This window comes from Moschus berezovskii, chromosome 9 (assembly GCF_049115385.1).
Source record: "Moschus berezovskii isolate FMDL1 chromosome 9, NW_MosBer_1.0, whole genome shotgun sequence".
Taxonomy (NCBI): domain Eukaryota; kingdom Metazoa; phylum Chordata; class Mammalia; order Artiodactyla; family Moschidae; genus Moschus; species Moschus berezovskii.
In genome coordinates this window covers 85,855,782-85,869,808 of record NC_142468.1, presented here as the reverse complement: position 1 = coordinate 85,869,808, position 14,027 = coordinate 85,855,782, and the positions used below count along the sequence as shown (strand labels likewise).

The 14,027-nt window shown below is 33.9% G+C and overlaps 1 protein-coding gene across 3 annotated transcripts in view; it reads right to left on the bottom strand.

Annotated features, from left to right (window-relative positions):
• Positions 1–344: 344 nt before the first annotated feature.
• The window catches only part of TENT2 (terminal nucleotidyltransferase 2), a 63,233-nt gene continuing 49,550 nt past the window's right edge, over positions 345–14,027 (bottom strand). For 2 of the 3 annotated variants that reach the window (XM_055436250.2, XM_055436252.2), the window contains exons 13-15: positions 5,614–5,705; positions 3,558–3,637; positions 345–1,772 (exon numbers count right to left, since the gene is read on the bottom strand). In XM_055436250.2, coding sequence (XP_055292225.1) covers positions 1,698–1,772; positions 3,558–3,637; positions 5,614–5,705 — 247 coding nt within the window. In that variant the 3' untranslated portion in view covers positions 345–1,697. Of the gene's footprint in view, positions 1,773–3,557; positions 3,638–5,520; positions 5,706–14,027 lie in introns of those variants that run through there. The other variant, XM_055436253.2, reaches the window with a different exon arrangement.

Sequence of the window (14,027 nt, the reverse complement as noted above, 5' to 3'; positions counted from 1 at the left end):
CAGAATAGTTGCACAGAATAAGATACATTTAAGAGAAATTTCCAGAAAAAAAAAATTAGTATATAAAGCTTAATTACTTCAAAAGCATTAATCACTAGTAAACTAAAAAATTCATCTGTGTGGAAAGCTTCATTCCTAATAATGCCAGAGAAATAGGTGCTGATGTGGCTAGCTGGCTTAACAAGAATGAACTTGATTCCAAGATTCTCTGCATAATCTAAATAATTACACACAATAACCGGATTCAGTTCAGTTCCAGATGAGAACTACACCCTCAATCTCATTTCAGATTCCACGGAAAACACCAAACCACCACCCCAAAAAAAAACATATCAACAATTTTCATATATAAACTTTATTCCATTTGATCATACAAAATTTTAAACTTAAAGAAAAAATGAAAATATGCACCTTTTACAAGTCAAAAAACAAGTCTTAGCATTTGAATTGGTATGCAAAAAATCCAAATACATTAGAGGTAACAAACTGTGCCACAGCAGGTCTAAAAAAAGTTGTACACAGTCCTTTTGAAAAAGTTAGAACTGGTTTTTAAGATTATTTATATTTAAATTTACAGGCACTGACCAATTTACAAATATTTACACCAAAAACAACCTTAATAAACACTGTAGCTTTTTTAGCAGCCACCACTATTTCTTCTTGTGAAAAAGAAATACTAGAAAAGAAACCTTTACAAATGCTATGCTTTTATTTATAATAATTTTATGTCTTATCTAGAACATTTTATAGTGGCTTACTACTGACAACTTCCAGTTTAGATTACAATCCTATAATTATACACAGATAAAACTCTGAATCTATCAATAGGATATAATCTCAATTTTGATCTTTCAGTTTCTGTTGCTTCATATCACAGGAAAAATAAAAGCAGGAAAACGGGAAGTAAAGCAAAAGGGCATATTGCACTAAGCTATCATAAAGCACAGAGAACTTAATCTTTTCGAACTGTCTACACTGAACCAATTCTTTAAAACAATTCCCTAACTGCTGTATAATACAGAGTTAGTGCTCATATTACTAGTGCAAAATGTACTGTTGCTCAACACAAAATTTAAAGCAATCTTGAGTCCACCAAAGGCATGTGAGGTACTAATGAAATGCTATTATGTACACAACCAGAGCCTCAGTCTTTCCTGATCCATCAAGTGAGGGCTTAGGGCAACTGTCCAGTATTTCCTGCCTCTGTAGTTCTTTCAATAAAATCAAACATGTCATTTTGCTTCAAGTAACTGAATAATTGACTCAAACCTTCACTTCACTAGAACAGACTTAGGCAACAAACCATCTATTGAAGGTCCTACTTTAAGGATGTAGGAATCAGACCCTTTCCAAAAAAGTCCACATGTCTCTTCAGTGTTAGCATGTGGTACAATTAATTAAAGTTATAGCAAAAACCTTTTATTTGTTCAGATAATTCCCCCAAAAATATTTTATCTGATCTCCTGAAAATTCATGCCATAGTATTACTAATCATCAATGTAAACATTTTCAAAAATACATCTTTAAATCAAAGGGTTTTATTAGGAAACGTCATAATAAAATACGCACTCTTTATATAAGTATGTCTTCTTAAGAATAAAACATGAAAACAAGAACAATTAAAAAGAAACCACGATGAAGGTAGACAAAACGTATTATGATGTTACTACTATTCTTTATTAAGAAATAGAGGCCAGTTATCTTTTCAGGATAGCAGCTCTTAAAGGTAGTATACTGTTCAAATCTTTTCTGTTTTTCAATCTGTGCCATGACTGGAAGAGAAAGAAAAAATCATTCTTAAAACCTAAAATATATGTGAAACAAAGGACTGAAAGGGGAGTTATTAGAATGTTAACAGTGATTTCCCTAGGCAGTAAAATTTGGGGTGACTTTTTTTGTGTATGCTTTTACTCTCCCAAGTTTCTAACAAAAGTATTGCTTCTGTCATCTGAAACAAAATGTTATTTAAAAACTTTACATCTGAATAGTTCAAATTCATTTATAAAGAAATGGACACACAGGTGGGACAAAAAACAAGCAACTGACAATATTAACATTTATTTACAGATTTAGATGTCATTTAAAATATGAAAGTAATTAATACAAAACCTTTGGGTTTGATAGAGTAGGGAAAGACTACTTCAATTATTTGACTTATTTTGTATCTAGAAAGGTCTGTCAATTAAAAATTATATTTATAAAGGAGAGAGTAAATAAAGTGTTTTATACAATGAATCTAGGAGACTGAATAGAATTTTTAAGAAGAAAAAAAAAGAAGGAAAGTGAAATTCTTGTTTATAAGCTAAAAATCAGGCCCACTACTAAAAAATGTGGCTGCAATCTTTCAATCTGTTCTCACTTCAGTTGTTTAACCAACTAAAAATATTGGTTTTATATCTAAACAATCACAAGTAAAGATATGTGGTGCTAGTGGTAAAGAACCCACCTGCCAAAACAAGAGACTTAAGAGAGGCGGGCTCAACCCAGGGTCAGGAAGATCCCCTGGAGGAGGGCATGGCAATCTACTATAGTATTTTTGCCCGGAGAATCCCATGGACAGAGCAGCCTGGCAAACTATGGTATACAGGGTTGCAGAGTCAGACACAACTGAAGCAACTTAGCATGCATGCAGGCACACTCATTAATAAGAATGACAGTGTAGAAATGCTATTTTTGAGTTCTCAATTTAATCCGATAGACAAAATATTCCCTCTTCGATACTTGGTTTGCCCTGAAGAATTCCATTTCATTTAAAATTTTCTATTCTGGTTGACAAACTGAGAGGGTCTAATTTGAAGGACAGCTTGTAATATGATACACTTGCATTTTTAATTATCATCAAAATAAAATCTACTTGGATGTCTTGATAACAAAAAACTAAACCTCTAAAATTCCTTGATCTCTTTCTTCTGTGAAGCACTCTCTCTGATATGTCTCAAAGTACATATTTCTATCAATGTGTTTCTACTCTGTACTGCTGAATTACCTGAAGCTAGGAGTCAATCTTAGCAAAATCACTGATTAATAAATTCATACTGCAGACTAAGGAGCTAAGGAATAAACTACAGTCTACATATATATGACTAAAGTTTATATATATAAAATGTGTGTGCACACAAACACACACACATTTTGTTTTACTTCTTAGAATACAAATAAAGAAAAAATGGAGCTCTAGTTCCTTGTTACAACTGGGTATACAGAAGAAAAACATGGAACAGACATGGCTGTCTTCTAAAGCTACAGGTTCTCTGACATTTTAAGGAGAGAAAGGAGTCCTTTAAATTTTATTCATTCATTTTGAGAGCTTAATAAGCTCACTGTGAAAATGCTTATATCCACAAAGTGAAAGCCATGTGAGTAAAAGCAGAGTCAGATCTCTGTGGAGGCAAAGTATTTCTAAATTCAAGTACTAAAGTCCCCACTGTGCCCCACTGATTGCCCCATATCACAGGAACCAGAGCTATTCTTTCCTATTACATACTTGTTTTTTTTTTCAATTTTCAAAGCACACTAGTGCACTCATGTTTCCAGAGTTAATCTGATGCATTATTTACCTTTAAAAACTGATCCTTGATCATATCAAACTTCTGTTTTTCATGCACAGCTCTTGCTGTATTTGTTCCATCAAAAGGTTCTACAATGTTAAATAAACAAGGTATTATTAAAATGAGAACTTCAGTTTTTTATTTGATTGAATTACATGCAACTGCCAATATTTTGACAGTTTCTGACCTAACCTACATAATAGCAACTGCATCTTCTTAGATTTATGTTTACAGAAAACAGTTTTATAATAGCTATGAATTATCAAAGTAAATACAATTAAAGTGAGATACCTAAAATGAAGTAACCAGCACAGGTATTAAGTCTAAACCACAAAAATATTAAGTCTAAATCACAAAAGTAGGTAAGATTTCTGAAGAATTAGTGAGGCAGGAACCCACTGTGAAAAGAATAAATATAAGTTAAATAGAAGAGTTATCAAAAAGAATAAAAGCACTATACCAAGAGATGCAGTCAGTGTCAAATATCACAGAGAGGTAATTTTAAATTTAACGTAAAAGATCACTGATTTGTCTAGTAGGAAAAAGGTCAATGCCTTTGAAAGTAGAGGTTTAATACCAGGGAAGACAGCAGACAGTACAAAGAATTATGGTGTGACTAAATGGCTTTAAAAAGATGCAGTGAGAATGGTGACTTGTTGGTGAAAGAGAAAAACAGGACAGCAGCAAGTGGTCAAGACAAGAGAACAGAAGAAATTTTGTGTGTGTTTCCAACGTTACCTTCCATGTCTTCATCCTTACTCCACTCACCCCTCACTCACAAAATAAGAGAGTAGTTCGTCTATAAACAGATTCTATTTAAGAGAACAAGGAAACTGAAGATAAAAGTGAGAAAGGGAGGATAACTAAGGCATTAGGAATGAAAAGGGGGCTGAAATAATGCCAGGAGCAGGTTAAAACTAGAGTTTAAGAATTTTATCACTAAAAAAGAGGGGAAAAAGTACAGAAAGATCCAGCAGGATCTACTTTGAATCAGTAGTATCAGTAGGATCAAGTCAAGAGTATTTTTCAAAGATAAGAAGATCTATGTATGCTATAAAGTTGAAAGGAGAGACTAAACAGAAAGAGAATAAAGTTGTTAGAATGAAGGGGAAGATCTCAAAATAGTGTGAATCTAATGGAGAGGTTAACTTTAGGTATGTCATATAATCTAATCAGGTCCATAATTTTTAAAATTCCTTTTTTTAATTGCTCGGAAAGGTTATTTCAAAAAAAAAAGTTTATTATCACTATACTTCTCAGAACAGATAATGCCGTATGCCAAACCATCAAATCACATAGTGTATAGCACTTTAAAACTGTATTTAACATTCACAAGAACCAAGTAACTAAAATAATATAAACACACTGTACAATTTAGCAAACCAAACACCAAAGCAGGAGATTCAATTTCACATTTATAAACTCTTAAAATGTTGCACTATAATTCAAGATTAACATATTTTAAATTTGATGTTTTCCTACAAATGCCAAATTTCAACCCTTTAATTCCTTTTTATCTCAAGATTTACAAATGTCATCAACTTGGCATCTATGAGAACAATACTGCCCCTTGAAGTCAGTTTCCACCAACTTAAAGAAGTATTCAACTACATGTAAATTAATTTTAGAGAACAGACTATCTCACAGCATTTCATTTTAAAAGCAAAATCAATTTATAGTCATAAAATCAAGCTCAAAATTGTATCAATTATCAATATTTAAGCATAAAACAACCAATTTCATTTCAAAGAATCATCACATGAAGAAAGTATTTTCTTCCACCTGTAACTCATGAAACTAAATTTCAGCCAACTATAAGCATGAGGGATGCTCAAATCTTACCGACTAGAAACATTTAACACCTAAATTTGTTTCTTATTTCTTACAATGAAAGAAGTTTAAATCATGTTTTAAAAATTAAAATCTTATGATTAAAAAACGTATAAACCACTTTAGGACATAAATGTATTACTTTTACATGAAATATAAGCTGAAATTATTCAAGTGCTTCTGTCAGTCCTAGATGAGTTGGGTGGTAAACAGAAAGTAGTTGTGGGAAAACTACCTTCTACACAGATATATTTATTTCTCCATTCAATACCATCAGGCCTGGGAATGGCTTTGGCTTCACGAACTGAAATCATCTGACTATTCCAGCTGTAAAAAGAAAAACATTCATGTTGTACAGCAGAAACTAACATAACATCGTAAAGCAATTACTCCAACTTTAAAGAAAAGAAAAACATTAATCATATTAACTATTTTCTTAACCTCCCTTTTACTATTTTTATTATATCAATAGTTAGGCATACTCTGATTTTCTCATAGAGCTGAAAGTTGCTTCAGCTCTCTGCAACTCAAGTCTCATTTCCCCTTCTCTACTTTTGTTTCCATAACACTTAGATTTCTAATCATTTGCTTATGTTATTTTGTCTCCTCTAACTAGATGAAAGCTCCAAGATGCTGAGCTATTTTTTTTTAACTGTTCACTTACTTGCTTAATATCAACTAGGTATTCAATAAATATTTTTTGAATAAATGAAGTAATATAAAAAATAATCTGTAAGTAAGCAAAAAACTGTTTCTTATTAAACCCCAGTAAGAATTCTTTGTTTTTTAAGAGAGGTAATCTTCTTGTGTTGTTTTTTGGTATCATTAAGTAATTTTTGTTCAGGTGTACCTCTACTGATACGATTTATGGTAGAAATTTTAGAAAAAAGAATTTTCTATGAAAACATACTGTTATTGCTGTGTGTCAGATGTAGTTGTTTATAGTGAAGTTTTAGTCAAGCAAAACAATTTTATCAGCATGCTTGAAGGTCGGCTGTCCAGTCTTTAGTAAGGCCTAACCTTACACTGTTGTTGTTTTTTTAATTTATAATAATTTCGTATAACTATCCTTTTTTCAAAAAACATTTTAAAAACATATAACTACTCAGCTTGTATTCAAGAGAAAAATGAGTCTGGGGGAAGCTGGTATCTTTTTTTTTCAGTTGTGTTCAGCTTTTTCCATCATCCCAGTAGGAGGAAGACGATAGTTTGGGACGCTCCAAATGCAACACTCATCCTACTCTTCCTCTATTTATTAGAGAATCCATAAGGATACAACCGTGGAGCCAACATGGCATTTGTTTCTGGAAAACTGACCAATTTCTATGCTAAATATGCAAGAAAACACTGCACCTTGTGAAGTTTCGTAATTGAAAATGATCCTCAAAGTATGACTATTTTTTCTTATTAAGAGTATAGTTTAGGAATAGCTTGTAAAGACAGTTTTAAGTTCTTTAAAAATATATGTCAGAATTTATGCTTTTTAAAAGTAAGTGGGCTGTCAAAAAGAAATACTTAGTATTGGTTACAGTAAGATGTTTTAGGTCCTTAAACGTACAGCAGCTCCATTAGTATGGACTTCAAACAGAAAAGAAGTACTGCTCTACTGGTCCAAGTGTGTTTCCAACATCTTCTTAAAGATAACACCGTAAAGGGGAGAGTTCTGTAACCACATCGCCAAACCAAACAAGACTACAGCAGAATTACACTTTGTGCTACTTCACTTTATACCATGTAAGACAACTTTCACTACTAAAAATGAACTTTTTCCTGAGACTCCTTGTTTCAAATGTCAACTTAAAGGACAGGTGAATCTGCAGTAGAATTAATATCGGAAACATTATGTTAAAAAAAAAAAGAGGTGGACTGATTTTTTCCTCTCAGACAAGTTTAAAATATTGAAATACTGCATCTTGCTGTTAAACTAAAACTTTTACTTCCTTAAATCAAAGGACTCTCCTTATTTCTATTAAACTCAACCCTGAATTTCTAAACTGGATCACAGAAACATATGTGACACATTCATATTCACTTTTTCATCCCTAACCAGATATTGTTTAATCTTCAACCTATAATCAGCCCAAATTATTATTTAAATGACTGTATCATCTGAAGTACTTCACAGAGGGGAAAAAAGAATATTTGAATCACTACTATTTAGACTGACTCAAACTACTGCATTTTTAAAGAACTTTTAAATATGTCTAAATTATTAAATATTTCAAATAATAAAACATGATACATAACTTTTATACAATTTTTAATCTTAGAGGTGAATTTCAATGCAGAATTCAAATGGCAATTTAGAAATATTTTTCCTACACACGTCTTTCTTTAAAACAAGTTCTAAACTAAGCCTTTTGTCATACCATATTTCTCTACTGTAACTTTCTTGCCATATGAAAATCTGTTATTGTCACTCAATAATTAAAGTATAAAATAAGACAATCTATAAAAGAGTAATGTTTCAGGAAAAAAACAACAGATATGGGACTTAATTTAATCTTTTGAATACAAAACAGATTTCTGACTTTTTATTGGTAAGATATTGGCTTTTTTCATCAGTAATGGTAATGGACTGGTACTCATTTTTTGTGACAAATTATTTTGAGACAACTGATTAAACTGGAAATGTAGTCTTCAACAACATTACAAAGAAAAATTCAAGTATAGCAAAGATAAAATGATGGGTCTGATACCACACGGATGCATATATGCTAAAACTAGTCAAATTAAGTGAAAAATTAGTATTTTTTTTTGTCTTAGTAATTACTAAGGGCTGAGAAGCAAACAAACACTTTGTTAGGGATTTCAAATCCTATACACAGAAAAAACTTGAATCCTAGAGTTCTGTTTGAATGGCTTTTCTTCTGCCTGACCCTTTAAATACTGGTATCAAGACTCTGTCTTTTTCGATCTTCTTCAAATGCTAGACCACCCATCGTGGGCCGGGCTTCAGTGCTCTGCTTCTTTCCCTAAGTCTTTTTCTCCAGGTAGTAAGCCCCAGACCAAAATTCACACCTAACTATCAGAAACTACCACCACGATGTCCTGCAGACAACACTGTGCCCACAGTTTCAAGACTGAACATACCCTGTCCACGGCCAGCTATTAAAACCCCTTCCTCGTGCATCCCTCAACTCTCCCACCTGCTCTTGCAGCACTGAACAACTATAATTAAATCTTTATTCCAATCCTTTCCCAAGGAGCAAAACAGGACTGGAGGAAAAAAACATGCAACCACGTTGACCTTCGAATTTATCATCACTTTAAATTCATGATGACTTAGCTCAAAAGACTCCTAAATGCTAGTACCCAGCACTCATACTGCATTTCCAGTTAACTCACTCCTTTACTCTTCTACCTAACAATTCACTCCTTGTCCTCACTTCTCAAATCTCCTCCCTCACACTCATTCCCAGCTGATGTCCATGCTTCATTTCACTAAAAAAGTAAAACAGTCAAAAGATAGTTATCTACTAGTTCCCACCACATCAATCCACACTTGTCTGTACATACTTTTTCCATTATTATAATGAATTGTCAGTGCTTCTACTCCATTTGTGGTACAGATTCCAATTCTTCTCTATTCAAACAAGAAGACTGTTCAACAATTTACTTCAACGTGGACTTCCCTGGTGGCACAGCAGTTAAGAATCCACCTGCCAATGCAGGGGACATGAGTTTGAGCCCTGGTCCAGGAAGATGCCACATGCAGTGGAGCAACTAAGCCCTAGTGCCACAACTACTGAGGCCGTGCGCTGCGACTTCTGAAGCCTGCACCTAAAGTCTGACCACAATGAAGAGTAGCCCCCACTCACAAGAGAAAGCCCACAGAGCAACCAACCCAGTGCAGGCATAAATGAACAAATAAAACTATCTTTTAAAATTTACAACTTTTCTGGTATCACCAATTTTACCATGAACATGGATTATTTCTCCTTTCTAAAAACAAATACTCAACTCCACTTAATCCTTCAATTTCTACCCTACTGTTTCTGCCCCCTGTACAAGTATGTAAATCCCCCTAGAGAATTAGCTATACCACCTGTATCTAAATCCTCCCCTCCCTTTCTCTCGTTAGCTCACATCAATAAGGCTTTTTATCCATATTGTTATACTAAGACTGCTCCTGTCAAGGGTCCAGTAGCATCCACATTGACCAATACTTCAACGGTCAGCTTTTAGTTCTCATTTTGTACTTGATCAATCAAAAATGCAACACAAATAATCACTCCCTCCTCCTCAAAATGTTTTCCCCACTTTGATTCCAAAACACAACATTCTATTTATTGACTTCCCTCCTTTCTCAGTGAGTCTTCCTTTGTAGACTACTACACTACATATTAGTTCCTTCTCATACCTAATCTCATTTTTAGTTCACCTTTGTATTACGATACTTTTCAAATGGAAAAATGAAAAGCATATGGGGGAATGTATGGGGGAAGGGATAGTTAGGGAGTTTGGGATGGACATGTACACACTGCTATATATAAAATGGATAACCAACAAGGACCTACTGTATAGCAGATGGAACTCAGCTCAAAGTTACGTGGCAGCCTGGATGGAAGGGAAGTTTGGGGGAGGATGGATACATGTATATGTATGGTTGAGACACTTCATTATCCACCGGAATCTATTATAGCTATACCCCAAAACAAAGTGTTTTTAAAAAATAAAAAACAGAAAACAGCAAAATTCGGTAAAGCAATTATCTTCAATAAATAATAAACAAATTTTAAAAAAAGAAAAAACATAAAACTCAAAAGCAATTCAACAGTTGTTAATACTTTGCCACATTTGCTTTTGTGTGTACCTATATGTGTATATTTTGAACTAAATCGTTTATTAAGCTCTAGCAGAGAGAAATTTCATTTCTTAATCATTTGGCATATACCTAAGAATAAGGCCATTCTCCTTTGTAACAACAGCAGCATTAAGACATTAATGTAACTCAAATGCCTTTTATAATTTCGCCACCCCAATCAGACAGGAATCAAGCTTCATCCATTGTATTTGATTGTTCCATTTCTTTAATCTGGAAACATTCCCTCCACTTTTTTTAAACTGACTTTGAGTTTTTGAGAAATTAGGCCAGTTGTTTCACAGAATATCTACCTTCTAAACTGTCTCTCTCTCTTCATTGTATCACTTAAAACATTCATGTATCTTCTTAACCTTGTATACCTAAGACATCGGATTATCTAAAGGTTTATTAGTCTTTGGACTTTTTCTCTCTTCTATCTGTAGTCCCTTGGTTTTCTCAAAAAGTTTTCTAGCTTTTAAATCCCATCTACCAGATGAAAAACCCCTAAAAAACCCTAAAACTGTGACCTCTCTCCTGCACTCTAGACTTACGTATCCAACTCTCTACTTAAAAACTTTCCTTGAATATTTTGTGGATATCTCAATCTTAAAACATTAAAAATCAGTAATGTTTCTCCCTTGCTTTCGCACCTAGGGGCATCTCCATACTTTCGGTTGCTTAGGTCTCAAACTTCTAAGTCATTCCTGGCTCTTCTCTTTCTGTCACATTAATCTGGTGCAAATTAAAACATAAGCAAAATCTGACCACTTCTCATGCACTTCCGCTGCAAACACTTTTATCTAACTAAGTCACATGGTTTCTCTTAGATTACCACAATACATTCCTAAATAGTCTCCTTGCTTCTGCCTCTGGCTCCCCCTTCAGTCTACTTTCATCCAGAAACATGTTACAAACTAAATTAGATCACATAATTTTTCTACTGAAACCCCTTCAGTGATTTCCCACTTTGAGAGACAAACTCAAAGTCATCAAAATTCACTACAAGACCCTCCATGACACGGACTCCCTTAACTCTCTGACATCCTAAACTTTCACACTCTGCTCCAGTCACACTGGTCTTTCTGCTGCTCCTTGAACACGGGCAAACCCCCACCTCAGGGTCTTTGCAGTTGTTCTTCCTTCTGTTTAGAAAGTTCTTCCGTGTAGACATGTAACTCACAACGTCCTCTCCACTGGGTCTTTTTCTCAAAGGTCACGTTTTTGGTGAGAATATTCTCACTCTGTGCTAAGTATGAAACTGCAAGAGAGGTATTAAAAAACTGCAACAGCTACACACATCAGAATCTTTTTTGCTTTTAAAAAAAAATTTTTTTCTCCACTTACCACCATCTAACATAATATACATTTCATTTGTTTATTGTCTGTCTCTCCATGACTCTCTCTACGTAAACTCCATGAAGACAGTTTTAACTGCCATATCCCCAGAGAATAGAAAATAGCCTGGTATACAGTAGGCACTCAGTGATTTACTGATTAAATAAGGAATAAGTAAGAATAAGAAAGGAGATAGAAAAATTGGACCTTTGTATTTCCTTTTTTTAAAAAAGTATGTATTTAAGTATATAAGTATGTATTTTTAACTCAACAGACAGACTAGCAGTAATGACGTATGATTAGGCATCAAGAAAATAAAGGTGATTATAAAATAGATACCTTTTAAGGTTCCTAGAATCTCCAGTATCTATGAGTCTATAAGATATTTAAAACCTAAATTTTTCTTTTTCCTTAAATACAGAATGATTAAACTGACCGTATATTTTTCCAGATTCCCTGAGCCACCTGACCCCCTTTCTCCTATACTGTCAGTTTCCTGCTCCTGGGTACATTTCTAGAAACTCGGCTTCATTTTTGTAATTTTCAGCAGCAAGGTTTAAGGAAAAAGCTGTGAGTGAAGTAGGTAAGAAAATCTTAGCAATTTTTAAATGGCTATATAAAAATCTCTGCAACATTTATACCATATTCTAGCATCCTTTCACAGGCACTTAACTCTTTGTCTTTCAGTAAAGGGAATTTTTTAACTGAGTATCTTGAACTTCAGAAGAATTCCTTACAAACCCTTTTAAAGGCTGCCAGAATTCCTAGAACAGGCAACTAGTTCATTACCATGACTATACTCTTGGCTATGTTCCCTATAGTCAAACTTCTGAAAATATCTGTTATGAAACAATGCACTACATGATCAAACAGAAGACAAATATGTCATCTAAATCATGCATCATAACAACAAGTGTATCTAAAACATTCTAGTGCCATGTCACGCCACACAGCAAGCTCAAAGTGAACACACAAATCTGAATGTCTATCATTTTGTTTCAGTCATTTCACTTGAAAAGCAGGTGATTTTCAAGGCATTTCCCTAGATGCTCTAATCCTAAACTCAACATGGCAGAAAAATCCTTTCTTCCATGAATCCTTTTCGTCTCTACAAACTTCCCCCAGTATCTAAGTGACATGACACCACAGATACGCTGATACAGTCTAACAGTCCAGCATGTGGCTTTGCAGTCGCTGGAATCACTGGCTCTGAATCCTGGTTCTCTGGTGATCTAACTGTATCATCAGAGGACAAAGTTCACAAACCCCCGAAGCTTGGAAGGGAGTTATTATGAGGATTAAGGGAGATAATACTTGGGAGTCACTCAGCATACTGCAGGGCCCTAGGGAAACATTCATGAAACATTAGCTATTATCACTGAAACATCTTAAAAAATCTTAACTCCAGAACGATCTTTATAGTCTCTTATGTCCCATATAGACTTAAATCTTTCCTCTATATAAACGAAAGTTCCTCTTTCCTTTATATTTTTGCTGTCTAGACTTATATTCAGGTCCTAATCATTTTTAACCTGGATTATTAGAACTTCATTCTTATTCAACTACTTTCCTTTAGCACTTTTCTTAGTCCTTTTCCTAACCTAATTCAGTAATTTTTAAGTCACCTTAAGGATCTTTGACTTACATCCATAATCTTTATCCTTCAAAATGATTCTATAACAAGTATTTCCCAAGTACCAACTATCTGGCCTTGGGCAAGGTAATGGAGACACAAATATAAACAAAACAGATGGAAGTTTATTTGAAGGCATTTATAGAACATTTCTTCAGGCCCTATGTTTCATCTTATATGAGTCAGGTTTTTTCAAAACTACTGTATGACAGTAGACAGTATCAACATTTCAGTAAAGTATCATAGTTAAGAGAGTGAATTTTGCATTCAAAATTATCTGAAATATTCCCCTTACTACCTATGAGATTTTTGACTAGTTTCCTTACTTCTCTGTATGTCCCACTGGTTAAACAGGCATAAAGTAACACCGACTCATGTAAACTCAATGAGATAATGCGGATGATCTCCTTAAAACAGTTTTTCCCACCAAGTAATAGCAATTTATTACTCTTACTATTATTGTTCCCCTCTCCAAACCTTTCCAAAACAGTATCCTACGGTTATGGTACTCTCCTCCTTTAATGTTTTACCACTCCTAAATTCTCTCATTCCCTCCTTTAAGCTTTCCCAAATTGATCAGAAGAGTTGCATACAACTCCTACTTCCACTCTATCTGGACTGAGAACTCCCATAAGGACTTCCAGTTATGGCCAGCCCGATCACACACTTTACTGTTTCATGTCTACATTATCACTCTCACCAAAAGAGAAAAAAATGAGAAGTATTCCTTGATGTATATACCATACAAACACAACTATTTATCCAGATATCTAGTATTAACTACATCTTTTTCCAAGTTTGTTTTAGCTTGTTTTTTATTACAAATTTTTTTTTTTTTAGGTAATTATTTTTTATTGGAGGCAAATTATTTTAC